Source organism: Anguilla rostrata, chromosome 11, assembly GCF_018555375.3.
Source record: "Anguilla rostrata isolate EN2019 chromosome 11, ASM1855537v3, whole genome shotgun sequence".
Classification (NCBI taxonomy): Eukaryota; Metazoa; Chordata; class Actinopteri; order Anguilliformes; family Anguillidae; genus Anguilla; species Anguilla rostrata.
The window spans coordinates 16,776,764-16,803,988 of NC_057943.1; the positions used below are offsets into that span (position 1 = coordinate 16,776,764).

The following is a 27,225-nucleotide window of genomic DNA, read 5'->3' on the forward strand; positions in this document are numbered from 1 at the left end:
GATGGCCTATCTAGACTCAGCCCCGTATACTGAAATGATTTTGTTCTGGTTCCTATAAGAATGCAATGGCAGTTACTAAATATTCTGTTTTGTTTTTTCCTGGTCCATATTCAGTACAGAAAAACATTCACTGGAAACAAAACATTTTAATCAACATAATTTTACATGTGAAATTTGTATAGAAATTAATTGAAAAAATATAAGAAAAAAATAGTTTTGAAACCTATTCACATGTATGCTTAAGAATGATTAGTAATTTATTTTTTCTGTAATGGGGAACTTTGTTTGGTTTTCATGTCACTGCATACAAAGGGGGGAAAATATTATTTCACAAACATGATAATCAGTCTTAAAATTTTGATAATAACAAAAAATAAAACAGAAAACTAAAAACAAACAAAAATGACCGGGGTTAATCATCATAATGCAGAGCAGTGTTCAAACAGCTTGGAGAATCTACCATAAAACAGACTTAGCTGGCATGGTTCTGTTTCATGACATTTGCAGGCAAAGAAAGGTGTGATTACATATTTGCCTCTATAGAAAAATAGGTCCCAATAGCAAAATAATGTCAGCATAAGATCTGACTACATACATTACATACATCATTATTTGGGTTCACTCCCAAAATATAATATTATAAACATTATTCTGTCCCCGCAGTGCAGCCCAATAAACAAAAGGGTAAAGCTCAAGACGATGTCATAACGATTAATGTTTGGTTTGTCGTAATATAGGCAAGTCGTGTTAATGTAAGAAAAATAAAAAATACTACATCATCATCAGCCGCCAATAGTCTATACGAGCACTGCTGACGGAAAACTTTCCAAATATTCCTGACTTTACTGTTGTTTACTTACTTCCCCACGTTTGAGAGGGCTCTTTATCTCGCGACTTAACCTGCACACCGATGAAGCTTCTAAACCGGGAGCTCAGCAGGTGAACCGATTAAAGAAAGGCGGCGCGCGCCTGATATATATTTCTGTTAGACACAAGCATTTCCGTATCGTTGTTTTTTCCATTGATAGGCTACTTAATGATGTTGTCCGATAAAGTCTTTTGGTTCTTTTCCCGGAGAACAGAGAGTTAATTCGAGGATGAACTTCTTATTACAACAGCACATGTATAAGGTAGACTTGGCTACACAACGCATTGTGCAACAAAAGGACGCAATGTGTTAGAGAACGCGCACGCCAGACCCACATGTGTACCATATCGTACATTTTTTATTTGTTATCAGAAGATTTACGCTTTCTCCAAGGCACGTTTGAATATCTTTTCATAGGCCATATAGTGAATTCGCGGAGGTCTAAATATTGCAAGTGTATAATATTTTGAAATATGCTTAGGCTAAGCTCCTTGCTTAATATGGGATTAAAAAAAAAAAAAAAAACCATGTCAGGAATTATGCATTTTATGACTACAGATGGGAGCTGACTGAAATCCAAGAACTTCGATGCCCAGCAAACCCTTACTGATGCGCTGGAGGAAATTGTGTAAGACAAGAGTTGTAGCCTGCATAAGCCGTATTTTAAATTAAAATATTAAAATAATGCTTCATCGTAGAATACGCAGTGAGATATTGATAATAATATGAAGCTACACGTGTTTATGCTGTTTCTTAATGTATGCTACTTAAGGCTGCTATACTACTTTCAAAGCATATTGACATCCTGGATGCTCGGTTTGAAGATGATAAGGATCAAGTTTACATAGCAGCGGCTGGTGAGATCAGTGCAGTTAAAACTGTACAGTGTTATGGTAGATCGTATACTGTGTTATTTCATAGCTCGCTCTGATCATCACTTAACCCTTGTCATCATGACGCCTCTAAAAAGGCTTGCGTGAATAAAAATGTAAATAGATACATAAATAATAAGCACCATGAATTATATATGCATCAACAATAACAATATTAGTAATCAAGTACAGAAAAAAAAACATTTGTTTAGCCTGAATTAGCATATTTTTATGCTCCATGTAGTATGAACACTTTTTCGATGTTGGCTACATCAGAAATTGTATTATTCCCTTGAGGTTTCCAGTAGACCCTCAGGCACAAGTCTTAGGGGTGTTCGGCCCGAATGGGTTAACCGAATTTGTTGATTAGTTTAGACAGATCAGGCAAATTGCTTTGCCAGCTCCTCCCCCTTTTCTCCTGTGTATGACTACGTCGTTACTGTACTTTGTGCGCACACACACACGCGCGCACGCACACTCTGCACTCTTTCCTCTTGTGTGTAGCCTGCTTGGTATCAGCACTAGATTAGCCACATACATTTTTCTGCGTACTTTCTTATTCTTACTCTCTCTCTCTCTCTCTCTCTCTCTCTCTCTCTTGCTAGCCCCATCTCTCGGACTGTCTTATGCACACAGGACATTGTCTATTAGGATTTTTTTAAATAATTGAGATCCTGCTTAACCTGTGATTCTGAATTCATTTTGTCCAGCTGTGATTCTGACTAATTTTTCTTCATGGAGGATTATCACAAACCAGACCAGCAAACCTTGCAGGCGCTGAAGAACATTGCCAACCGGCTTAGGATCAACTCCATCAAGGCAACGACTGCTGCAGGCAGCGGGTAAGGATTGATGCTTATATTAAAATATTCTCTTTCAATGGTAGCAGTAATGTAGGCTATACACGTTTCAGTGCTTTGTGCGACCACTCAGAGAACGTTTCATTGTAATGCAGTCTGCCTGGAATTTTTGTTGTTGTCTTCTCGCATGTGCAGTAGCCTATATATTAATGCAATGATGCAGTATATAAATTCATATTTTATTATGTATGTATGTCTTTTTGTCTCAAAGTGCATGTAACTGTACATATAGGGAGAGCATTGTTCAGTCATTATGGGTGCCCTATATTGACTTAAATGCGCGTTCCACGTGATTGTAAAGTAAACCCGTTGCTGTTGAGTAATGTGGTGTTTTTGCAGTGTTGAACAGAATCAGCTTCCCGCAACAGACGTACCGTTGGCTACGGTGTTGCGTGGTGTGCTTGCTTTGGTACTGTGCTTTCAGTCACGATTGACTGCAATGTCTTTTCCTATAGCCAACGTTTGGGTAGCGGAATGAACTCGTCCGCGATTTATTTTTAATCATGTGGGATGGCTTTTCCGAATCATTACTTATTCATTTAATTACTCTTTAGCTTTCCGTTAATGGCACACCCACTGACAATGAATGGAAAACAGCAGCGTCTTGCCAATAAATGCTATTGTATTTTTTTCTATTTTTTTTCTTCTTACTGTATTTATTTCTTTTTTCTTGATTTGTTTAGACCATTTTGTTCAATTGAATAAATGTGGCTGCTTAGGCTACCTCTATAATAATTTGCTGCATTTTATCAAAATACTCTATGCTATATTTTTTGTGTTGTGGAAGATGATAATATATTTTAATAAATCGGATCAGATAGAGATTGGCTTGTGGCCCAGAGAGATTGGCTTGTGATTTCACAAGAAAAGAAACAAATCTTTTAAATAATATACAGTTCCTCCCAAACATGAATAGCCAACGGATCGTTAGTGTCAATAATACTCTTTGCACCTATGTTAATGAAAGCACTATTCCAATGGCTTTTTCATTTTTCTTTTAGATTTATTTCCTTTGTATCAGTTTCTTTGAGGATGTCGTGAAATTAATAACAGAAATATTCGTTTAGAATATTAGTTGAGAATATACTAGTTAGGTACTAGGTACTACTTAATTTTTTAAAAAATGTATACATTTTATTATTATTATTATTATTATTATTATTATTATTATTGTAACCTGCATGGAAAATAAGTGTTACTCACAAGAGAAAATTGCCTTTGTAATATCTAACAGAAAACACATTTTTGTCAGCTTCCATGCAGAATACATTAACATGATTGCTTTTGCTGCTGGTATTTGGATAGCTGGTCAAATAAGAGTGGCTTTAAAACATTTTTGTAATAGTTTTCGTAGGATAACTGGGGTTAATAAACTTAATAGTAGGTATTGGATAGCAGGCGTAGTGTCATAGCTTTTTGCTCTTGTCACTACAACATGCGTTACCCAACTGAGTAATTGGGGATGAATTTATGTAGTTCTCTGAGTTGCACACAAAGATATTCAGATTAAACATAGTTTTCTAAATGGGTTTCATGAGACTTTATGTGAATGAGCTTAATAGAAAGGACAAAGTGTTTTTTCTGGAGACTAGACATTTTCATGTGTGGTTAATCGCTGAATCTCAAGCATTCCTAGAGTGACAGATCATGTCTTTGTCTATCATGTGAACCTCCCCCAAATACACACATACACACACGCACACACACACACACACAACATGCCATACTATTAGTATAGCCCTCAGTCGTTCGGGCTAAATGAAACACAAATGACAGTGGTGCATTGTAGTTGCCACGAATGCTTCTTCAGAGCTATTTATCATGTTTGAATCATTTTGAGGAATCTATGAAAATGAAAATGATATGAAAATTATTTTAAGCCATTATTTTTCAAGCCCTTTCATTATAAATGAAGACAATTTATTTCAAAATTTACAACATCATGCAGGTCACACTACAGCTTGCTGGTTAATTGATTTTCATGGATGGATTTGTGGCGTTTCAGTTTGTGTCCGTGTGTGCATGTGCTTGCTCAAAGCTGTTCCTGTGTAATGCGTGAATGTGTAGTAGGAAGACTAATGTAATTGTGTGTCTGTATGAGTAATGTTTAACCTGCTTTCTCATGTCATAATTGCAGACACCCCACATCATGCTGCAGTGTGGCAGAGATCATGTCCGTGCTTTTCTTCCACACCATGAAGTACAGGCCAGAGGACCCCAGGAACCCCAACAATGACCGCTTCATCCTCTCTAAGGTAAGTCCCATCTAGCCACAATGAACATCACTTTCTTGGTCATATAGAAACCGCTTACCATTCAGCACACCTTTTCATTTGTCTCAGAAATAGATTATCTTAGTCCCATAGATGAACACATTATGGCCAGTATATGGAAGTGGAGGAAAATACAATTTAGTATTTTATGTTTGTGTAATAATAATAATAATAATAATAATATTATTATTATTATTATTATTATTGTTATTATTATTATAATAATTATTATCATTATTATTATTATTATTATTATTACTTGTATTATTATTATTGTTGTTGTTATTATTATTATTATTATTATTATTATTATTATTATACACAGGAACCTATAATCCCAAGAAAGGATTTTTTTTGTACTGTGTTTTACAACATGTAGCAAAAGACTGCTGCCTGTGTGATAGCTAAATGGTGCACATTAATTTATTAATAATTTATTTCATAAATATATATTATTTTATAATATACAAAATATTTATGAATAAAAAATGTGTTGTTATGCTGTATTTTACCACATGCATGAATTGCATAACATATGATATTTTCCATGATCCCATTTCCATCTCTACCCTCCTGCCCACAGGGCCATGCTGCCCCAGTACTGTATGCTGTGTGGGCAGAGACAGGCTACCTCAAGGAGAGCGAGCTGCTGAACCTCAGGAAGATCGACTCCATTCTTGAGGGGCATCCCGTTCCTGTAAGTGTGCCGCCTGATCACTTCATAGAATAATGGGGGAATGGGGGAACTGACATTAAATGAGATTGCCTTTAATTCCAGCTGATGCTCTCAAAAAAAGTAATTCATTTTTAATTAGTGCCAGAGAATAAAATGCATAAAGCCTTCTTTGCATAACATTTCAGAGATTTTCATCATGAGGAAATATTAGAGTAACCTGAGTTAACTGAGCTAAAACATGCTGGCACTGGACAGTGACTCCCCTGCCCTGTGCTGTGGTTTTTTATGGATTGTACCTCCTGTCTTTGCAGAAGCAGCAGTTTGTGGATGTGGCTACAGGTTCTCTGGGGCAGGGCCTCGGCGCCGCCTGCGGAATGGCCTACACTGGGAAGTATTTTGATAAGGCCAGGTAAGAGCCTGTCCAGGCAGCCTTCCGCTGATTGTCCTTTGCATGAGGCGGACTGCACACACACAGCTTCTCTGTTCAAAGGCTATGGGGGGCGCTGCTTTGTATGTACCGGGTCCGTGCACATGAAAGATCACACAAAGAGGCCTGACGTCTGACATTTCATTTTGGTAGACAGAGCAAATTCACACTGGCAGCAGTCGTCCAGCGTACATGCGGCGGGTGGAAGGGAAGAAGGCTTCCTGACACTGGCATGTATAATGGGGAGAGTGCCGCTGTGCACGCAGGGAGGGTGGGGTGGCTCGTTCTAGAACAGTCACACAGATCCACTCTCACAAAGGACTGGTGGAATGCCAGTGAAATGCTTTGTGAACCCATTTGGAGAGATGCTTCTTTGAAAATGCTAGAACAAAAAAAAAAAAAAAAACCAAGAAGCTCAACTAACAAGGGGTAGTATTTTATATATTTATCACTGCATTTATGAATTGCTTTTTTGATCCTCACATTGGTCTTCTGAAAGAATAGCGCACTGGACCTCTCTCACAAAAGGTTGAAATTTTGTGGCACGCTTTGTGAGACACACGTCTTTGAACATAATAAAGCCAAATCACGCAAACCAAGAAAATCATCATTGACAAAAGGGAAAATTGTGTAGAAAAATGTCCTTCTAAAAGACTAGTGTGACGCTCTCTGCCATTGATATTTATGATGCTTTGACTGTGCCTTCTCTGCATTTTCCGTTCACGTAATTCTTCTGCTCTAATAAGCAAGTCCAGCAGCCATTTCAAGCCCCTCTCAGTGCTGTTCTGTCTAGAGAATAGCCTGTTCAGGTTCAGCACAGCCAACACATTTGAATCTGAATTTTCTACTTTTTTTATACATCCATGAAATATTGTAGTCACCTGCTATACGACTATATCCTGATATATCTAATTTTAATTTATGTCTAATCTTAGAGCATCTTTAGTCTAAATTGAATTTTAAAAAGAGGTACAGTATTGGCCTGGCCTTACTGTGGATAGATTAATTTACCTTTTAGTTGCAGTCATAGCTGTTTAGACTACCTGGTGTAATGTGATGTAGAACCACCTAAATGAAATTATTGATATGGGTATGGACTAGATTTTCAGGACAGGAAGCTTCATAGCTTGGTTGTTTTTATATTTATTTATTGTTAAAACAATGTAAGAAAAGGCGACGCCATTTCTCACCTGGCCTGTTTATTTTTAGAAGATATGTGCAAATGAGAACATTCTGATACCTTATTTGAATTTGGATACATGTGTCAAGAAAGGTGCACTTATACTGTACATTCTCCTGCCTGTCTATATTCAATAACACACCAGAAAGTGAGCTTCTCTAGACTGCTGTATTTGGAGAGCACAGTGTAAATACAGTGTAGCCCAACCCTGGTCACACTGAGGTAAAGCTGAATGCAGGGAAGTGTGATAAGGCTCGTCCTTAGTGTTCCTCCATCTGTGTTCAAGGAGAAGGCAGCATCTGTGGAGCATTTCTCCATCTCCATCAGCAATACAAACGTTTCTCGTTTGTATTGCTCCATCACGCATTATTGGGTGATGGCATTGCATCTGACTTGTCACCCCCACCCTCACTCTCACACAACGGGTTTTGTTGTGTTTAGCAACTTTTGTGTTTGTCACATCAGGATTCACAAGATTGCACATATTCGAAGGAGCCAGGTGACAAGTTCAGGCCATGAGATGTGTCTGTTTGAGGTGTTTTCGCTTCAGTGACGTTTGCCGAATCTTTTTTGTGCACTGAGGTGTTTCCGAAACCTAACACACCCTCCTAATGATAAAGAAAACATCTCTCATTGCCAAACCTGTCTCACCTCAGCAAAGACGATGAGAAAATCCAGCCTGCGTACGTTAACAGTTTAATTTGCTGCCATTATCAAATGTGGGCGCAGTGGGTGTGGTCTGCAGGCAGTTGCGGAGGGGTTTCACAGAGAGTGAACTCATGCTCTTTCTAAAGTGGTTAAGCCTGCCCTCGGCACCCAGTGTCCCAAAGGCCTGAGGAACAATGGAAAGCCCCAGGCCACTGGGAGGCCACTACTGAAACAGCATAATCCAGGCCTTGGACAGTGATTTAGAGTCATCTGTCCTTTAATCCAAGAGAATGTGTTGGATGGCCATTGACCTAATCACCCATGATAAAAATGTTGTCTCAAAGCTTATGGCATCTAAAACAACTTTTGACCTGCTGTTTAAGTTTTAAAGTGAGCTTTAATGACTTTCTTCCAAGCATCGTTCGCATAGAATGATGTTAAGCCTCTCACAATTAAAGTCTCCACAAATAGTTCAGAAAACAATTCCATGTTTTCTTTATTTGTGCTATACGAGGACAGGCATTTCGAATGAACAGGGTTGCAGTTTGCGACTTGTATGTTATTCTGCAGAAATGGATAATTTATTTGACAGCTGGTGTGTCTGTGAGGCACCTGAACCGTGACTGATCGAAAGTGAAGCTGTGAAGGAGGAGCCAGACCAGGTGCCACAGTGGCCAGTGGTATTCCTTTCTTTGGCAGGAGCAGGAATGCATGCAGTAATACGCGCTGTCTCGCCCGATCTTCTCGCCTTCATGCAAACGTGCCCATTTGACTGGAAAGCTGTCAGGATATATTAATCTGGTGGGTGGGGTGCTGATTTGAGTGGAAGACGTGTTTACGATTTGTGCCTGTGTTGCACTTTGGAGGTGGCGGGAGTCTACAATGCAGGAGTCAGTGTGGTCCATAAGCCTCTCTCTGAGGCCACGCTCTCCACGTGGTCTTCCAATGGCAGAAGTGAACCTGGAGACTGCTGAGAGAGAGCCTTTGTGCAATACAAAATTCTTCTTACAGATGCTATGCTGCTCTCAGGAAACATGTAAATGCTGCAAGCTTTAAGAATGTAGTGCATTTGGGATTTTTTACTAATTTGTCATCTAATTAGTACACTGTTATGTATTGTAGTCGTTTTACAGTATGTGCAGTTTGGATTGTTACCAGTGTATGCAGGAGTAGATGTTTCCCTGGCACATTAGTACAGTGCCTGATGAATTCAGTTGCCAAAACACATCAGGCCACTGAGCCTTGAAAGGAACCTTTTGGGGATGACTTTCAGATGCAAGGCTGCCTGTGTCCCCTATTTGCCAGGTCTTTCATTCCAATCCCCGCCTCTGCTGCCATTGCCTGCCTCATGTAAAATTGTAAAGTCCCTCCCCTTTCAAATTTGTGTCATCTGCATTTTGGGCAGTTTTTACCGTCAGCGCTCTCGATCCCTGTCCCTGCAGCTACCGTGTTTACTGCCTTCTGGGAGATGGAGAGCTGTCTGAAGGAGCGGTCTGGGAGGCCATGTCTTTCGCCTCCTACTACCAGCTGGACAACCTGGTGGCCATCCTGGACATCAACCGCCTGGGACAGAGCGACCCTGCCCCGCTGCAGCACCATGTGGAGAAATACCAGAGACGCTGTGAGGCTTTTGGGTACGTGTGTGTGTGTGTGTGTGTGTGTGTGTGCGTGTGTGTATGTGTGTGTGTGTGTGTGTGCGTGTGTGTGTAGGTATGTTTGTGTGTGTGTGTGTGTGTACATGTACGTGTTTGGTATTTTAAATCAATGATGCATCTCCTGCTTTTTGTACCCAGCTGGAATGCCATTGTAGTAGATGGCCACAGTGTGGAAGAGTTGTGCAAGGTACTGTGCCAGCCCCGACATCAGCCTACTGCCATCATCGCCAAAACCATCAAAGGGAAAGGAATCTCAGGTACTGTGTTAGCATAAGGCTAATAAATTCACCAGAGCCTGGTTTCAAATAGTAAAGTTCTGAACTGTCCAGATAGACACACAGCATACACACACACCCAAATTCACACAACCACTTCTGTAGTACATGAAGTCAATGATACAAGTTTAATACACTACATTCATTCTTGTTAAAGGTGTGTGTGTGTGTGTGTTCATACAGTGGCTGAGGATAAGATGGGCTGGCATGGCAAGCCACTGACCAGGGACATGGCCGACACTGTGCTGAAGGAGCTGCACAGTCGCATCCTGAACAATAACAAGCGTCTGTACCCAGCCACGCCCATGGACGACGCCCTGCCTGTCAGTGTTCGCAACATCAGGATGCCCAGCGGCCCCAGCTACAAGCCCGGAGACAAGGTTCAGCCACTTCCACAAAGCACACATTAGCCTGGCATACACGCCCTCCTCCAAAGCATGCTATGCCAAGCATGGCTTCTTATCACAAGCAGTTAGTGACGCAGGCTGGCACAGACATGACTCGGAGGAAGACACTAGATGTACACAGAGGGGCGACTGATCAGCCAAGTGGGTGGAGCTCGCTGGTGTGTAATAAGGAGTCATCATCCAACTGAAAACCTCTGTCCCTGCGTAGCTGCCAGTCATGGCCCTGTCATGGTCCATATTCAATATTCTGGTCCTTGGTCCATATATCAAAATCATCCATACGCTAGGATATGTATTGCCTAGGAAAATCATTAACCAAATTTTGTTTTCCTTGGATTTTGAATAGTATGAAACATTTTTTTTCAGGGAAGAAGCCTTGGTTTCCTTTAACTTGCTGCTGTGGAGATCGCAAACGCATTTGTCTTTTGTAGGAGACAGTGATGTCATAATTGGCTGTAATATCACGCAGGAAGGGAGGGTTTCAGTCATTGCACAGCCAATCCCCTAGTTGTTTGAGTTCCTGCTCCCAGCATGCAGTCCTCCAGTGCAGCCATTGGTTTCTGCAGAGATGGGACAGCTCTAAAATGAAGACTGGATGGGATAAATTAGAGAGGAAAAATTGGCAACAAAAAATAGTTTTAAAAAAATTATTTTGTTATTGATTACAGATTGCCACGAGGAAGGCATATGGACTGGCCCTGGCCAAGCTAGGCCGCTACAACGAGCGAGTGATAGCCTTGGACGGGGACACCAAGAACTCCACCTTCTCAGAAATCTTCAAGAATGAGCACCCCAATCGCTATGTGGAGTGCTACATCGCCGAGCAAAATATGGTAAGTGCATTTCTTTATTTCTGCTGAGGACAGATTGTGAAATACAGTACTTAGACAGTAATATGTATGCTGATGAACACTCAGTTATCAACAATATGAGGATATATGTTTCATATATTATATGTTTCATATAATAACATAGTTATTTCAATAATGAGACCTGCTTTTGTGTGGATTATTCTTTAAATATCACAACACATGCTTGGTAGAAATCCCCCATATTTGCTTGTGTTTTAATTGCAGTGGAACTATGAGTAAACCCAGCCCTTTCTGTGCTGTAAAAGGCCGACTTACACCATTTCTAAATTGAGCTTACTGAATAATAGATGACTACAACCATAATGGGCCTCTGCTAGTGATGTGCCCTACTTCCTGTGCCTCTGCAGCCATTTTACCGTTACCTTTTTGGCTGTTGAATTCCCTTTCATTCTTTATCATAGGTGTGGTTTTTAAAGCCACACCTCTCAGAGTTTATTGGCCATTCTTGTCACATTCCTCACACAACAGACTATTTTATATTGTAGGTCATGCATTATAATGAACAGCAGTACTGGGAATTGCAAAATATTTCTTTATACTTTATTTGTGCTTGAATAGTAAGCCTTATTTGGCAGATGTTTGGGATTCTTTAATAACAAATGGAATTTGAGGAGATTCTGGGGAGCCCTGTTCTATGACCTCCCTTTTCTGACATCAGGATAGCTCAGCTGTTCTGGTGACACCCTCCCTAGTACAGCTCGGCTGTAATATCCCCCCCAGCACGGCGCTGGTGTTCTGGTAACCTCCCCCCATCGTAACCCCTCTCCAGGTCAGCGTCGCTGTGGGCTGTGCCGCTCGGGACAGGAACATCGTGTTTGCCAGCACCTTCGCCACCTTTTTCGCCCGTGCATACGACCAGCTGCGCATGGCAGCCATCTCTGAGAGCAACATCAACCTGTGCGGTTCCCACTGCGGCGTGTCCATCGGTCAGTCTCCACCCGGTCACTCGGACCTGTGTGTACTGAGAGAGAGCCGCTGTCACTGTGTTTTCCAGTCTTAATGGAGACAGATTATATTTTACTGTTAAAAATCCACGTACATTCCAGTTGTAAGTTTAAACATGATGTGCATGCTGTTGTAGTTTAATATTTCCTACTGTAGATTTAGAAGCATCATAATAACTTTTAAACTGGGTTTGAATTGATATTCTGTAGAGGATGAGGCCTGTATGGGGTGCCCATATCGCTGTCTAACTGAAACTCAAGTGAAGATGTGACCCTCTGTAACTCTCTGACCTCCCTCTTTAACTGAATTAATTTCCCCTACCCTGCTGATGCCTTCAGGGACCCATTCAGTGTAATGGGAAGCGTTTAGCCTTCACAGTATCTAACAAAAGAAAATCCGTGGCTAATTGCACAGGGTATTACTTTTTGTCCAGGCTCATGATAGCATTTTATTTGTTTTTCATAAGCTGCGACAAAACAGTATTACTGCCTTAAATTTGTCGTTGGATTTTTCTCTGTTTAGATACGTCAAGGATGAAACGCTTTGCAGTATTTTGAATCCACCCCCCAGTTAATACAGTTTCTGTATCCCTGTTTTTTTCCCCTGAATCCTGAATTCATTTTATTTTCCTCACATTTTCCCCTTTATTTCTCCGTGCTACTCCTGTCAGCATTCAGACCCTCCCCCTCACTCTCCCTATCTGTCATGGAAGTTGTCACGGGGCGGCCAGGTTTCCTTTTCGTTCACCAGGTACACCGCATGCCACGTTGCCTGCCTGCCTGCCTGCCCACCTGCCTGTCTTTTAGTTCTGTTATATCAGCCGCCCCCCGGCCCCCCTGTACTAATGAAACTGACTGGCCTGCTTCTGCCCGACCCCCATCCCAGGAGAGGACGGACCCTCACAGATGGGCCTGGAAGACATAGCCATGTTCCGAGCCATCCCTACGGCAACTGTTTTTTACCCCAGTGACGGCGTGTCCACCGAGAGAGCGGTGGAGCTGGCTGCCAATACGAAGGTACGTGAGCGTACCCTCATTATACCACCCTCCAACTCTGCTGGAAAGTCTGGGGAGAAGGGTTGTGGATTGACTTCCTGTGTATGTTTTTGATTTGTATGCATGTGTATGCAACTTTGGGGCATTTGTGATGGAAAGATCTTTCATAATAGCAAGTGCAGTAATATCCAAGTTATCACGTTGTATTCGGTTGAGAATGAAGATATGAAATTGAGCGGTGAATAATTTACACCCTTAACATTGTAGTGCAGAACTCTTAATATGAGTTTATCCCTGCTCTAACTGCTGTTCTAACCCTCTTCCTGCAGGGCATTTGCTTCATAAGGACCAGTCGTCCAGAGAATGGCATCATTTACAACAGCAATGAGGACTTCCACGTCGGGCAGGCAAAGGTATAGAGAGTAATTCAGTGCCTCTTTTGAAACATCAGTTCCACGGTCTTGTCCACAGTTTATTACATGTACACACTCAACAGGTCAAATCCCAACACTCACAGCTACCATTTCCTCATCCTGTTCTTCCTCCAGGTTGTGTACAAGAGCAGCGATGACCAGATCACTGTGATTGGAGCAGGAGTCACGCTGCACGAGGCGCTGGCTGCAGCCGAGCAGCTAAAGAAAGGTACCAATAAAGCCCTCCCAACAAATGGCCTCCATGAAATATAGGCTTTAAAATCCAGCTTGGTTCTTAGGAATATAATGCTTTTGCTCTGGGTCCTGTTTTTAAGTTTGGTTTAGCTGGTTATGTGGATTTCCTGGAGTGATAAGGCAAGGTTCAATCCCTCCACTGTGCCATGTTTGGAAATAGGGACACATTAAGAGAAAGTGTATGTATTTTATTGTGTTTTATGTTTTTTTGTATATTGCTTCAGAAAGGGTCAGAGCCAGGCATTGAAAATCATCAAAGGTCATAAATCAAGAGCGATTATTAATCTGAGAAGTAAAATACAAAGCCAGTGCACCATTGTCACTCCAGATGTACTTCTTTTGTCTGTCCTAATCAGCATCCTAAAATTGAGTCAACCCTCTTCTTCAATGTGTTCTTTGGCGTAGCGTGCCAAGGTTGGAGGGCTATTTGAACAGGAGATGGCGTCAGGTTACAGCAGGGCCAGAGATAAAGCACTAGCCTCAGTGACTCCATCTTCCTCCTTTCAGAGAGGATCAACATCAGAGTTATCGACCCCTTCACTATTAAACCACTGGACTCCAAAACCATCATTGACCATGCCAAGGCAACCAGGGGATGCATCATCACTGTGGAAGACCACTACAGTGAGGGTACGTGTTCGCTTCACGCAACCTCACATGTAACGAACATCTGCATGTAATTCATGAGAAGATAAAGGAAACTTTCTGACTTGACTCGGCAATGCTTTCTGTTGTACACTAGTAAACTCTGTTTTGTCCTTTTCGTACGCACATTGCAAGCACATTGAAGTCACTCATGAGTATGTGTATTTTTTTCCTTCTGGTTTGATATTAAGTACATATATGAGATTGATTGGCTGCAAACAATCAAGCAGTATGTCTTTATTGTTGCATTGTCACAAATCACTTACAGAGACAAAGGATATAGTTCAATTTCCAAGGGGAACTGAATATCCAGAAAACCCAAAGTCACATGGGGGGAATGTAAAATAATTGTTTGACCCCAGGAAAGGGTTTCAGTGTACCTCCTAATGCAATCCTACTTGAACAGTAATACACTACTTTACAAACATTGGGGTAATCCCTTCAAACCAAGATTACTAACATTTTAATGCCGATATTCATTATGTATTTAGCTTAGTGAAATGTATTCATGTTTGTGATAAACCTGGAGCTGGGAATGTGTTCTCACTTGCCACGGAGAGGCCGCTGTGTATTTATTTATTTTTTTGGTGCAGGAGGATGTGAAGATGCAATCTGCTGTCAGTTCTCTTCAATTTCACACGTGCCCTTTGGGCTTTCTGTGACCCACATAACAGAGACGGCTGCACTGGCTGCGTTTCGGCATTGCAACTACGGTCTAATCTTAATGGGAACAAAGGAATACCCCTCCTGACCGCAAACAATCTGGTCTTGCTCCTGCGGTCTGATCTTAACAGGGACGAAAGAATACCCCTCCCGACCGCAAACAATCTGGTCTTGCTCCTATGGTCTGATCGTAACAGGGACAAAGGAATACCCCTCCTGACTGCAAACAATCTGGTTCTGTTCCCACAACTATGCCCCCCCCCCCCCAATAAAAAATGGGAGTGGAGGAAGATAGTGCAGTGTGTCAGGTGGGGATGGTGAAGGGCGTGGCTGGTCAGATCATGCATCACTGCACTGCCTGTCCAGTGAACTGTGTGATGTGTGTCTGTTCGGGGTGTGGGGCATCTGTAGCCATCTCATGGGGGGCGGAGGTGGATGGGGGGAAATTATCTGCAGTGGGCCATAGAAACCCCCACAGTGTAGATGCCCAATGCAGTCAGAGGGAGACAGGATGAGTCTGCCCCCTGAGGCTTCAGCTCTGTGGGTGTGAGAATCAAATGCAAACCTGTCAGAAAGGGTTCTCTAGGATGGAGGGTAATGAGGCTTCAAGGTGGTATTGATCATAATAGTGCCACATAGTCAGGGATGACAATGTGTTGTAGGAGGTATGTCTTGGTAGAAGCGAGAGGTCATGGAGACCTGCCGCCTCTAGCTGTGCTGCTAACGTCCATCCATTATCTTTTACGATGTCATCCCTCAGGAGGCCTGGGGGAGGCGGTGTGTTCGGCTGTGGTGAACGAGCCCGGGTTCGTGGTGCACCGCCTGGCAGTGACCCACGTCCCGCGCAGTGGAAAGCCGGCTGAGCTGCTCAAGATCTTTGGCATCGACAAGGACGCCATCATCCAGGCGGTCAAGAAGATGATCAGCTCTGTCAATGCGAAGTAGAAGAGGGCGTGACCCTCCCAGACAGCACTTACAGCGTCAACCGCTGTCCCTTTTTTCATTAATAAAATAGTCACGGAAATCTCCCAAAAAAATGTTAACTTCTGTTAATTGTCATTGATGTGGTTCCAGCAGACCTGAGTTGACCTTTAATGTATGGCCCTTCCACTCCCTCCCTAAGTAATGTAGTTGTGTGTGTAAGCAGTGAACATTTTGAAGTAACTGTCACTTTTTCACATTTTGACACAGTTCATCCATTTTGTACCCCCACCTGAACGATTATGTGTTCAGGTTTCAGAGCATTGAAGCCAGCTGGGCAACCAAAATACTAACAATGACCAATAATAATCATTTTAAACCACTGTTTTTACCTGATCCATACAAAATTTGACACAAATAAAAGAATGGTTTCTTCTCACAAAACGGGTATATTACTTGTTGTGCCTCTTGGTAGTTTATTGGATTTTATTGCTTTCTGATACTGGAATTTGGGTCACAATTGAAGAGAAATAGTAATAGTACACCTAAACGTGCAATGTGCATGAATGATTAAAATAATTAAGTACAATTTATAGATTGCCTTTTAAATAGGATAAACCTCAACAATCAGTATTTTCATGATGTGAAAATATGGCTTTGGACAGATACAAGCAGCCATTAAGGAATTTAACATACATATGTACATGTATGGCATAATTATTTGTTAATCTACTCAGCTATGGTATATAAGTTCAACACATATTCTACAATTCAGTTAAATTCAAATTTATTTCTATAACACTTTTACAAATACTGTACATTGTCAAAAATATGCATTACAGCAAAAAACTTGAAATTGGAAAATTGGTAAAGATCAAGCTTGAAACCCCCCAAAAAACCAGCAAGGTAGAAAAGAAAAAAAGAAGGAAACTGTAAAATAGTTCAGTGTTTATGGGGCAGGGTTCCCATTACAGTATGGTATTCTACAGAATAAAGCTAATACAGCCTTGGACTACACATTCTTAGAAACTGGATATAATCTCTCTCATACAATATTTAATATAGAACCGCTGACAGGTTATTTCCCTCTTAAAGCTTGCCTGGTTAATAATGGGATTGATGTTTCACTTTAAGTGAGCCCTGTTTTTGCATGAGTTTCAGTGGAGATCTGAGAATATGTCAATCTCATCATCATCTCAAGCAGGCAAGAAAGAACAGTTGGTTTTTTGCAATGGCTGGCCATCAATATTTTGCAATGTCTTAGACTGTAGTAAGACCACAGGTAAGAGCCAATTTTTACTAAAAATCCACATTTCAATCCATGGGTCAGTAGCTTCCTTCAGGAAGATTTCTTTATACAGATATGCACATCATAATGTGTCATAATGAGACTTTTGAAATGTCTAATGAATACTGAATTAAATTCTACATTGTATAGTTGTAATAAAAGTGGACAAATATTAAACATTTAATGTTTCTTAATAAAGGCAATTATCTTTCTTTCCGCATATGCCCAGGGGGCAGGTCTATGTTTCTGGGTTGGAAACCACTTTCTCAGTCAACTTATTAATACATTACAGAGCCACACTGCCTCATGAGCTTTACTATACCAATTCTATTCCATTTTACAATATGAAGTGGTCAGGTTGAATAAAACTTATAATATATACAATCTATCCTTACAGCAACAGCACAAAATAGGCTATGCCAAAGCCCCACAAAAAAGCATATGGAGAAGCATATGTTGCATTATAGCATTGTTGAACTTTTCTAAGAACATGCGAGAGGAGAGTCACGGCTGGTCACTGGTTCTGGCTCCTGTGCGCTGTAAGATATAAGATGGGCCAGGTATGGGAGCGTATCCCCTGAACACAGATGAATAAATGTCCCTTTCCCTCGACAATGACGTGAGTGTAGTGTTCATGCACTGCTAACATACCTGTCCCTCCCTGTGTACCAACACAGGAATTTTACAGCACTGCATTCTGGGATAGAGATTTTACTATAGTTTCCATCCCCCCACACTGTTACACAACATTTAGAACACCAGAGATAACCACACAGATAAATGTGCAAATCCTTATGGTCCTTCTGTTTTAAAATACACCACCTCAAGCTATTCCTGTTTAGGAAAGTTGTTTTAACCACTGAAATAAGTCCTTGCCTTAACAAAATTGAGAAAATGTGTTATTTGTTCTCATATACAGTACACAAATTATGGAAATACTGAATTTATAAACAGGTTTTGATGATTAATGCAATATTTTGCAACAATTTTGGCATAATAGATGTAATATGTAATAAATTTAATATCAACTTAAAACTAAAATAAATAAATATTTGTATTAAACAAGCAATATTCATTATACCTTCCTATATGTGTTAGTTCATACCTAAAGAATTAAGCAGAATTAGGCATGTTACTGTTGGACATTTTATAATCAGCATGAACCTGTATTATTGTAACTTCTTTAAGCAGAGTTTCCATAACTTGTGCCAGTACTGCGTGCCATGTCCATTCTTAAAATGTGTCATTGTTGTATAAACATGAAAAAGGAACATTATTAAAAATCTTACATTTATCTGATGTTGCAGCCAAGCCACACCCCAAAAGATGGAGGCAAATTCTTCATCCATTGTTTTAAAAATCTTGCCCCTCCAGTATCCATCCCTTTAAAATTATCATGTTTACTTCAGAGGATTTACTACACAAACTACACATATACAATACAAAAATATATAATAGTAATTACATTTAAATATCCACCTTACGATTATACAAGTATTCACAGAATGATGGAAAAACCCACACAAATACAAAGGCAGACTTGTCACTTAAGTTGTTTTATTGTGAAATTTCAGATTAACGGCAATACTAAGTGCAACCGCCAAAAGAAATGAGACATAAATATGAACTTGGTTAATTACCTCCTGGTGTTCCAGCCCACTTGGAAACAGCCACATGGTATTTAATAAGCATTTGCCATTTTCATCCATGTTAAGTGACCCCTATTAATAATGCAACCTCTAGTTTCGTCGGTTGACCATATGGGGTTTTAACAGTAAAGCATTCTAATTCAGAACAATGCTAAAATACAAATGAGGCAATGGGTCAATTATTTATGGAGTTCAGCTGAAAATTACAATGTGGGTTCCAGGCATCCAACCTCACTGAACACAACAAATACAAAGAAATTACTTTTGAGCAAATTCTAAGCAAATAGTTTAATAGTTTAGCACTAAAAAATTCCCACTGCAGGAGCTGCTGGACAGCTCACCCTGTAAAAGTGCCACATCCAGCCCATGCCAGTGCTGACTGTGGCTGGCAGCCCTGCAGGGGCAGCGCACAATTGGCTTTGCATCGCCCAAGGGATGTGTGGGATAGACTCAGTTGGCAGGGATAGCAGGGTTCATTGCGATTCCTGTCGACCATCCGGATGCCCATGGTGGGCTTTCTGTGTACGTGTATAATTGGGTCACCTCCACCCCCGCTCAGCGCATGGTGGCTGTGGTGTGAAACTGCTTTGAAGGCAAACCGCACGTTGTCTTCACTCTCCTGACCCAACAACAGGGGGTGTATACTAACATGCTTGTACGTTGTTCGCGAATTGGACAGTCTAAATTTGTGTGGGATTGAAGATGCCAAAGTTTTTAAAAAGCAGGGTTTAGTGGCTAAACCTTGCTTTTTCCCCCGATGATGGCATGCCTACTGAGCGAGAAGACAATGGTGAGTCTATGTTCATCCTCCACACAGTGACATGAGACTGGATCTGAATCACAGCCTGGGGAAAAGAGCTGGTTGACCTTAAAGGTGAGCCCAGGAGCTTGGCGGCGTCCCCATGGCCAGTGTAGCCCAGGGACACGTTCTGCCAGTCATGGGCCGAGCAGATGCGAGAGCGGGGGTCTGCTGATCCTCAATATTAATTAACTGTCCAACCGCCTCTACATCAACGCCTCCTCTCAGAGTCTTCCCCATCATTACACAGTCTGCCCCAAATTCTGAGAGGCAGCCCCCTGGTCTGCCACACACAGACACCCTGCCCCCAAACTCCCCACCCCCACAGCCCCCACTCCCATTGGCCACCGACGCCACACCCACCTCTTTTGTCTTTTCAATTTGCCACATAACAATGCTTATAATATATATGTATGTTCAAGCTGAATTATTTAATATTTGCTGAATTCAACATAAAACATTATAATGATTTAACCTCTGGAAAAGTTTAAATGACTAATAATTGTGAATTCAGAGACACTATTTTGTGATCTGAGATCTGTATTTAAGCCTAAGTGGCAGTACATTGTCTATGCATGGTTACAGTGATTTGCACAATCAAAGCCTCCGTTGGTCTGAAGTATGGAGGAGCGAGCACGCAGGCACAGAGACGCTGGCGTAACGTGGGCGTGCTCCTCCCGCTGAGGAGCGGCGGCTGCGTCGAACATAAAGAAAGTCGCGTGTTCTACGACCCCTCCCCTCTCCGCCGCCTACTTCCTGTACTCGTCCCCGCAGTCGCCGACGGCGAGGAGGAGGTCCCGGGCGCGGTCGAGCACGCCGCGGATGGCGTGCAGGTCCTCGGGGGCCAGGCCGACGCCGCAGCTGCGCAGATTGTCCTGGATGTGCTCGGCCACGCCCAGCCGGCAGCCCACGATCACGCCGCCCACCGCCGGCTGATCCAGCACGTACTTGGTGGCCACGTTGGCGACGGAGCAGCCGTGGCGCTGGGCGACCGCGTTCAGGGTGGAGAGCAGCTCCTGAAACAGCGCCCAGCCTCCCCACATGTCCACCATGTTCTTGTACTTGCTCAGGGAGGCGGTGTTGAGCTCCGCCTGGCTTTTCGGCTCTCTGCAGCCCAAGTACCGCTCACTGATCAGCCCCCCGCCTAGGAGGGTTAGGAGAGGAGAAAGAGGGAGGAGGGAGGGAGAGAGCGATAGAGAGAAGAGGCAATGCGGTCAGAAGGTACCATCTTCCTCACTGCCTCCATTTTACAATTCCTCCATTTTAGCACGACTGTACTATACGTCACAAGGCTTAATCAAACGTATTTACTGGAAATACAAATCTAATGCTGAATAATTTTTAATCTAATGGTGAAAGATTTTTTTAAAATACTGTCAATAAACCCGATATTTATATATTCTGAATTAAAATATAATATTTTTATTTGATTAGCAAACATTGCAATTTATAATGTTGTGAATTTTCAGTTCAGTTTTTTTTTCTTTATTTGAAGTCATATCACTTTTGTCAAAGCAACAATGTAATTTAATCACAACAAACATATCAAATATCTACAAGAGGTAATGACAAATTATCATTAATGATACATTTTCATTAATTTATAAATGTATTATGTAATTTAATCACAACTTTGCAACTAAAAAGTGAAATATCTAAATGATTATCATTAAACTTCAAAGACCATCTTTTCACGAATCACACACTTTACATTAGGAAAAGTCAGATAAAAGCATTCCTATTGCGGAATGTACACTAGAATGTGTTGCACGTAACCATTTGTGAGGGAAACCCACTCTTATATCCTTTGTTTTATTAAACAGGTCAGACAGAAACAGGTCTAAGAAACCAGCAAGCCTCCATTTCACAGATCATACCCAGATCAGTACCACACACATCCCCTAGATGGAGTACTACACAGTAACTCTTTCCATTTAAATAAATTATTATATATTTATCCTGAAATAAAGGTTGTCAAGGAAAAAGCTCTAGTTATGAAAAGTGACTTTGTTGTAAAACCATTCAGTAATGGAGGTAGTCAGGGAGGGATAATCATTTACTGAATGGCTGCATCTTGAGTTGCAGCCAAGTGATAAACGTGTCCTCTTGTGGTCTCTGCGAAATGCTCCATCGTTACAGTTACTTTACCTAGAGTACCGTATGTGAGCATCTGTATATCGTGGGCCAGGCAGAACTTCTCCATCTTGGCAGCAGGCCTTCTGTCGATGAGCGAGTACTGCACCTGGTTGCTGGAGATCCGGATGCCCCTGCTGACTATCTCCTCCAAACGCTGGGTGTCAAAATTGGTGAGAGCCAGTTCACCTGCAGTGGTGACAGCACATCATTTACATCTGTGCATAGTTTATACAAACATGTTATTCACACCATAAATAAGCATACATACATCTAGTCAGAGGCACTTTACAAAAACTACCAGACCGATCCCATCACCGCTGAAACTTCTGTTTATAGCAAAATTATCATCCGCCGTAAAGTATTGCACAATAATCCACAATGTACTTTCCCAGGGATAAATTGCCAGAGATGATTATAAAATACACAATCACAAAAATTAGTTTTTTAAATGGAGAGACTGATTAAGTTTTCTGAATATGTGACCGAGTGATCATAGTAAATAATGTCCTGAACGTACATATAAGGCCATCCTGCTGCAGATCTGACAGGTGGCCCAGAGCCTCCAGGTATCTCTTATCCTGGTAGTCCCACCAGTGGAACTGCAGACAGTCCAGCCTCTCCACCTGCATCCTGCTCATCGATCTCTGGACCGCCTTCTCCACTACCTGAGGAAAGAGAACTCCCATCAGTCCCTTCTTTCTCCCAGCAGTCACTACTCCTTCCAAACAGCCCATTCTCCCTCCAAACAGACCATTCTCTCAGCAATGCTCTCAGCAACAGTCTCTTCCCCATCAGCCCCAAAATACCTGGATATGCCACAAACCACATTCAAAAGCACTATGTGAGACACACACGTGCAAACAGTAACTTGGGCTGGCAAGTCTTCTCTTTCGTGAATATTTATTATTCAAATCATTTTGCTTAGAGGTTGGTTACAACCAATGGGAAGCCAAGCTCCAAGCAAAATGGCCTGAATAAAAATGAATTTTCATGGTGGGAAGACATTCTTAGCTTAATCTGTTCCCCCATGTTTGTGTCACAGGGTATGTATTCATAAATCAGTTTCTGTCCCATACATTGTCAAACACTGAACAATCTCATAAAGCTATACGTTTTTCATTTAAAAGCAATGGCACTCTTTCCCATTTTAACAGGGAAAATATTTAAATGTTTCAAAACTATAGCTGATAGAAAAAACTGATTCCCCAGTGGCTCAGTCTGAAATACAAAAGTGCTAAAGTAGCAATTCCTCTGATGTAATTTGCTTTGTCATCAACCCATTCTCTCTCTCATCAACCACTTTTAACATCTCACATCCGGTGTTATGTTACTTGTCAGTGTGCAATACCACTTTTTGCAGTCAGTCTCAGAGGACTATAGCATTAATTAAACTGGGCATCATGAACAATGTAAATATATCATTTTACATTTTACTAGCTGATGGCCTAACGGGCTGCTTTTGATAAAGTCCTGTCATTTTGGATCTTGGCAGGAGAGCTGGAAGCATTTTTGTTTGCTCTGATATTTTTGTCCTAAATAAGGCATTTACACCAGACTGGCTGAAAGCACACTTGCTCTCTTTGTTCTTTTCTTTTTTGGTCCTTTCATCTTGGGTTTCCTTCCTCACATAAAATTTCATAGCATGGCTTGGATTCTGTTTATGTATTTATAATCACAGTCCTTACATGGTTCTTAAATCAAACACACTTGTTACACAAACTACCCTAGTCAGCACAGCAGTCATGCAATAGTGTTAATGTGTCAGAAACTTTTAAAGTCATTCACTCATTCCATACTGGTTTAGACTCGAATCATGCTTGTGAGTAGCTTGAAATGACTCTTGGTGCCTAGTTATGCACAGCTATGTCTGTGCAAAATATGGTGAACATGTAACTTCAAATATGCTAAATTGAATATTCTGAATGCTAATTTCATGTAAATTTAATCAAAATGTGCTTTTCTCAAACCGTCTGTCTGCCTATGCTCTTTAGGCAAAGTCACATGTAATAAAGCTTGAAAGCCATTGTTTGCCTGCTACCTTTTTCTTTTCCAGTTTTCCCCCTTATCATGCATGGATTGAGGATGTATGCAAACTGCGGACTGCCAGGGCTCTGTGTCTCTGACCATGGCCAGCCATGCCCAGTACAGTAAACACTAATGTGTCTGAACAGTGATCGCAAACAGATGGTTCACTCAAAAAACTTGCTTCCATCTGTAACTTTTTACAAGAGACTTTTATTTCCAAAAACAAGCTTTGCTGGAGACCCCATGGACAGCATCTGTTCCCATCTGCACTTTTACACCTGATCTTCACTTACCTCAGATAAATGGACATACTCCCCACAGCGAGTTAACATTGTATGAAGATGACATGATTTTCCTGCCCTCCAGTGGCCACTCTATGGAGCTCCAATGCACTAGAATTGAACCAATCTCTATAGTAATTTTTCATTGACATTACAATTTGTTCATCTAACCTCACCAATTTACCTTTCGATCCATTGGACCTGGACGTGGAACCCATTTGGTCAGGCCTTGTACCGCAGGGGCTGCGACAGCAGATTTCAGCTAGCAGGAAGATATCAGAATTCAGAATTACCATCATCATTGTAATAAAGTTTATTTAATACAGCAACTGCTACAGGACAATTTGCATTCCATTTGGAATAAAGCAATAATAATGAAATATGAAATTGCCCAAAGATGCCTCTTAGTCAAAGCATATGCCATCTATCTGAACCAGTTTGGCACAAGCTGTGTCTTGCTTTTCAGTCCTTCCCAACAACAATGGGCATATTCCCTGATTTTACAGAGCTCTACAATCTTGTTTAGGCAATCAAAGCAGAGGTTTCTGCCAAGATTTTTTCAGTTTTCAACTACTGAACCTAATGTATGCCAAATGTACCTTGCTGTGTCTATACTGTCTATACTGTACATTGCTGAGTAATATCATTATCTTTTTGGCATATGAGAAAGACCAGTGCAGAGAAGAATCACATTTAACCAACTACAGTCAGTTGAGTAGTTTGTAAACATTGTCAATGCTACCCCTTTTTCACCCAGCCTACTATGTGATGAAGTAATGGAATTTTTTTACACCACCCATAAAAATGCCTTATATACCACAACTCAAAAGGTTTATGCCAAACAGAGCCAAAAACAGAGCTGAAATGGAAAAAGACAAGACTGTAGATTCATTTCAACCTGCATAAAGAACAACTTGTAGACTACTACAGTGCAATAAAGATAAAAGGACAAATAAAGATATAGTTTTACTAATGTAATCACTAACCATGAAGACAATCCCAAAACACTGACTCAAAAACTTAATTAAGCTTTCACTTCTAAGCAATTCTACAGTGATTTCTGACAGTGTGATAAATTCCATAACAAAAACAGGGGACATCTCTCCTCCCAGCTTTTCACTGGTTAGTTCTAAATTTTAGAATGGATTTTTAAGTCAATTTATTAGTCGAACACCTGAATAAATAGGCTATCTGATATGCTAATTGCCACACCACATTAAATATATGGTCATCCAATTGTGACCTGCTCTGTGTTCCAAAGGTAAAATATAAAAAGAATGGCGAGACAGCCTTTTCATATTAAGCTCAAAGACTTTGTTATACTCTACCAGTACATTACAGAGGCACCATCTACAGGCACTTTTAAAGGCAAACTGAAAGCATCTTCCTATTTTTACTCAAGTCATTAATCACACAGAATTCTTGTTTAATTACACAGCTGCTCAATTGTTCATATTTTGATATCATATCCTTTTTAGCACCGTAACCTATGCTTTTGTACACTCACAGATCATTATCATGATCATTATCATGGGGTTTCCATTAAGCTGTCAAAGCCATTTTAGCCAGCTATGCATGAAAAGTACTGAGTCACTACATACAATACAGACCTAACTGATCACTTGACTGTAATCCAAGACAATAATTTGTTCTAATAATATAACACATTCACATTCCTACCAATTAATGCCTAATATATGATAATTCTGATCCTTTTCTCTTGTGGGCTCTAGACTCTGGACTGTAAGTGACTTTAACAGAACCTAAGCTACTGGTTCACTTGAATGAGCAATGTTCAACCGTCTGAGTAGTTCCCGGGTCACAGTCTTGCCCCTGAGAGGAGTCGCGCCCCTGACCCCCTCTCTGACTGAGCCCTCTTGGGACACGCCAGCTCTACACAAGCATCGGTTTCCCTACGTGCTGCATTAGCACCATCCTGTGCCCATTTTGGAGAGTACGGGACTCTGGGGGAGAGAAATCGATGCCATTCTGCAGGCAACATGCTGTTAATGGTAGACTCGGATATAAAAATATGATCTCTTGTTCTGGGTCGTTGGCTTACAGGGATTTTTTCTGTTACCATAGCTCCATAAAAGTTATTTTCTTTATGTTTTATGTTCTTTGCTGTATCAGAATATTTATTGTTGTTGTATTCATTTACAAATATACCACAATGTGCCTTTTGAATGTGCTTAATTAAAGTGCATTATTTTAAGTAACGTGCACTGACCTCATTATTTCCATAATAAGGGAATGACATGGATTTTGGCTCTAATGATGACGTCTCACATTTCACAGTGGCTGCCATCAAACAAAAAAGGAGAAATGTGCCTGGACTCATTTCCTGATTTTGATGTTGCCACAGGCAGTAGGCAATCCATTCATGCATCACTGCAACTCCTCATTAAACTCTCACACATTAGCGACACGTAATAAGACATCAAGCTTTCTGTCCACAAGGTTTGCTTACCATGGCAACCACTCATCTTGCCAAGCCCCACTCTACTACATAAAATCTAAATTTAATTTTGGTAGAGGTCAAAAGCAGTCATTTACATTCTAAATGACAGAAAATATTTTATTATGTAAAAGACAACTGTGATTAAAAATAAATAAAAAATTCAGATGATACAGGATTGGCACTAATGTCAGCCAGAGATGGAAGAGTTCTGGTTAGCTAGAATGACAGCTTCTCATTGCTCACCAGCGACTCATGCTGTATAACTGTTGAGTTGCATATAAAGTGCCATTCTCCGTGACCCTGACTTGCACAACTGCTGTGTGAGAAGTAGTGGTGGCTGACGTCATGCATTTTCATGTCTGTGCTCTTGAAAATTGTGGAAATTGCAGTAACGAGCACAGTATATATATGCATTCAATCGAAATTGGTGAGAAAAAGGGGGGAAAGCATTACATTTAATATAAATATAAATATACACATTCACGTAAATCTTACTGCCAAGAACTACAAAAGCTATTGTCTGGTAACTTTTAAGGTAATTTTTTCTCCTATAAAGACCATTGCAAGCAAGTTTATTATCATGCTGAACTAGTACCTGCTTAGTTTCAGCAACATGGACTTCAGAAGAGCAATGGAAAAAACCTTTAAAAGCTGTCTGGCTAATGGGTCACTGAAAACAAGCACAATAACCTTACCTGACCATTGAATTTCCCAAAAATCTCCTCCGCTGGGCCAT

General features: G+C 41.0%; 2 protein-coding genes across 2 annotated transcripts in view; one reads left to right on the forward strand and one right to left on the reverse strand.

Moving 5' to 3' along the window:
* Nucleotides 1–2,185: 2,185 nt before the first annotated feature.
* On the forward strand, nucleotides 2,186–16,294 carry tkta (transketolase a). The gene is made up of 14 exons (XM_064298303.1): nucleotides 2,186–2,582; nucleotides 4,738–4,855; nucleotides 5,457–5,570; nucleotides 5,861–5,958; nucleotides 9,247–9,438; nucleotides 9,598–9,716; nucleotides 9,918–10,114; nucleotides 10,810–10,974; nucleotides 11,783–11,939; nucleotides 12,844–12,974; nucleotides 13,283–13,366; nucleotides 13,502–13,595; nucleotides 14,129–14,251; nucleotides 15,690–16,294. Exons 1-14 carry the CDS (start codon nucleotides 2,476–2,478, stop codon nucleotides 15,872–15,874), a joined length of 1,884 nt encoding a protein of 627 aa, XP_064154373.1. The 5' UTR covers nucleotides 2,186–2,475; the 3' UTR covers nucleotides 15,875–16,294.
* A 2,381-nt stretch (nucleotides 16,295–18,675) lies between these two features.
* Nucleotides 18,676–27,225, reverse strand: part of LOC135234106 (uncharacterized) — a 9,912-nt gene continuing 1,362 nt past the window's right edge. Inside the window, exons 3-7 of the mRNA XM_064298304.1 lie at nucleotides 27,185–27,225; nucleotides 24,213–24,290; nucleotides 22,240–22,387; nucleotides 21,735–21,908; nucleotides 18,676–20,730 (exon numbers count right to left, since the gene is read on the reverse strand). The exon at nucleotides 27,185–27,225 is cut by the window's right edge and continues 60 nt beyond it. Of these exons, the coding sequence (XP_064154374.1) occupies nucleotides 20,336–20,730; nucleotides 21,735–21,908; nucleotides 22,240–22,387; nucleotides 24,213–24,290; nucleotides 27,185–27,225 (836 nt within the window). The 3' untranslated portion in view covers nucleotides 18,676–20,335. The remainder of the gene's footprint in view (nucleotides 20,731–21,734; nucleotides 21,909–22,239; nucleotides 22,388–24,212; nucleotides 24,291–27,184) is intronic.

Coding starts and splice junctions, on each gene's coding strand:
- tkta (XM_064298303.1), top strand. CDS start 2,476: ATGGAGGATTATCACAAACCAGACCAGCAAACCTTGCAGGCGCTGAAG. Junction 12,975..13,282: donor AGCTGGCTGCCAATACGAAG/GTACGTGAGCGT, acceptor CTCTTCCTGCAG/GGCATTTGCTTCATAAGGAC. Junction 13,596..14,128: donor AGCCGAGCAGCTAAAGAAAG/GTACCAATAAAG, acceptor TCCTCCTTTCAG/AGAGGATCAACATCAGAGTT.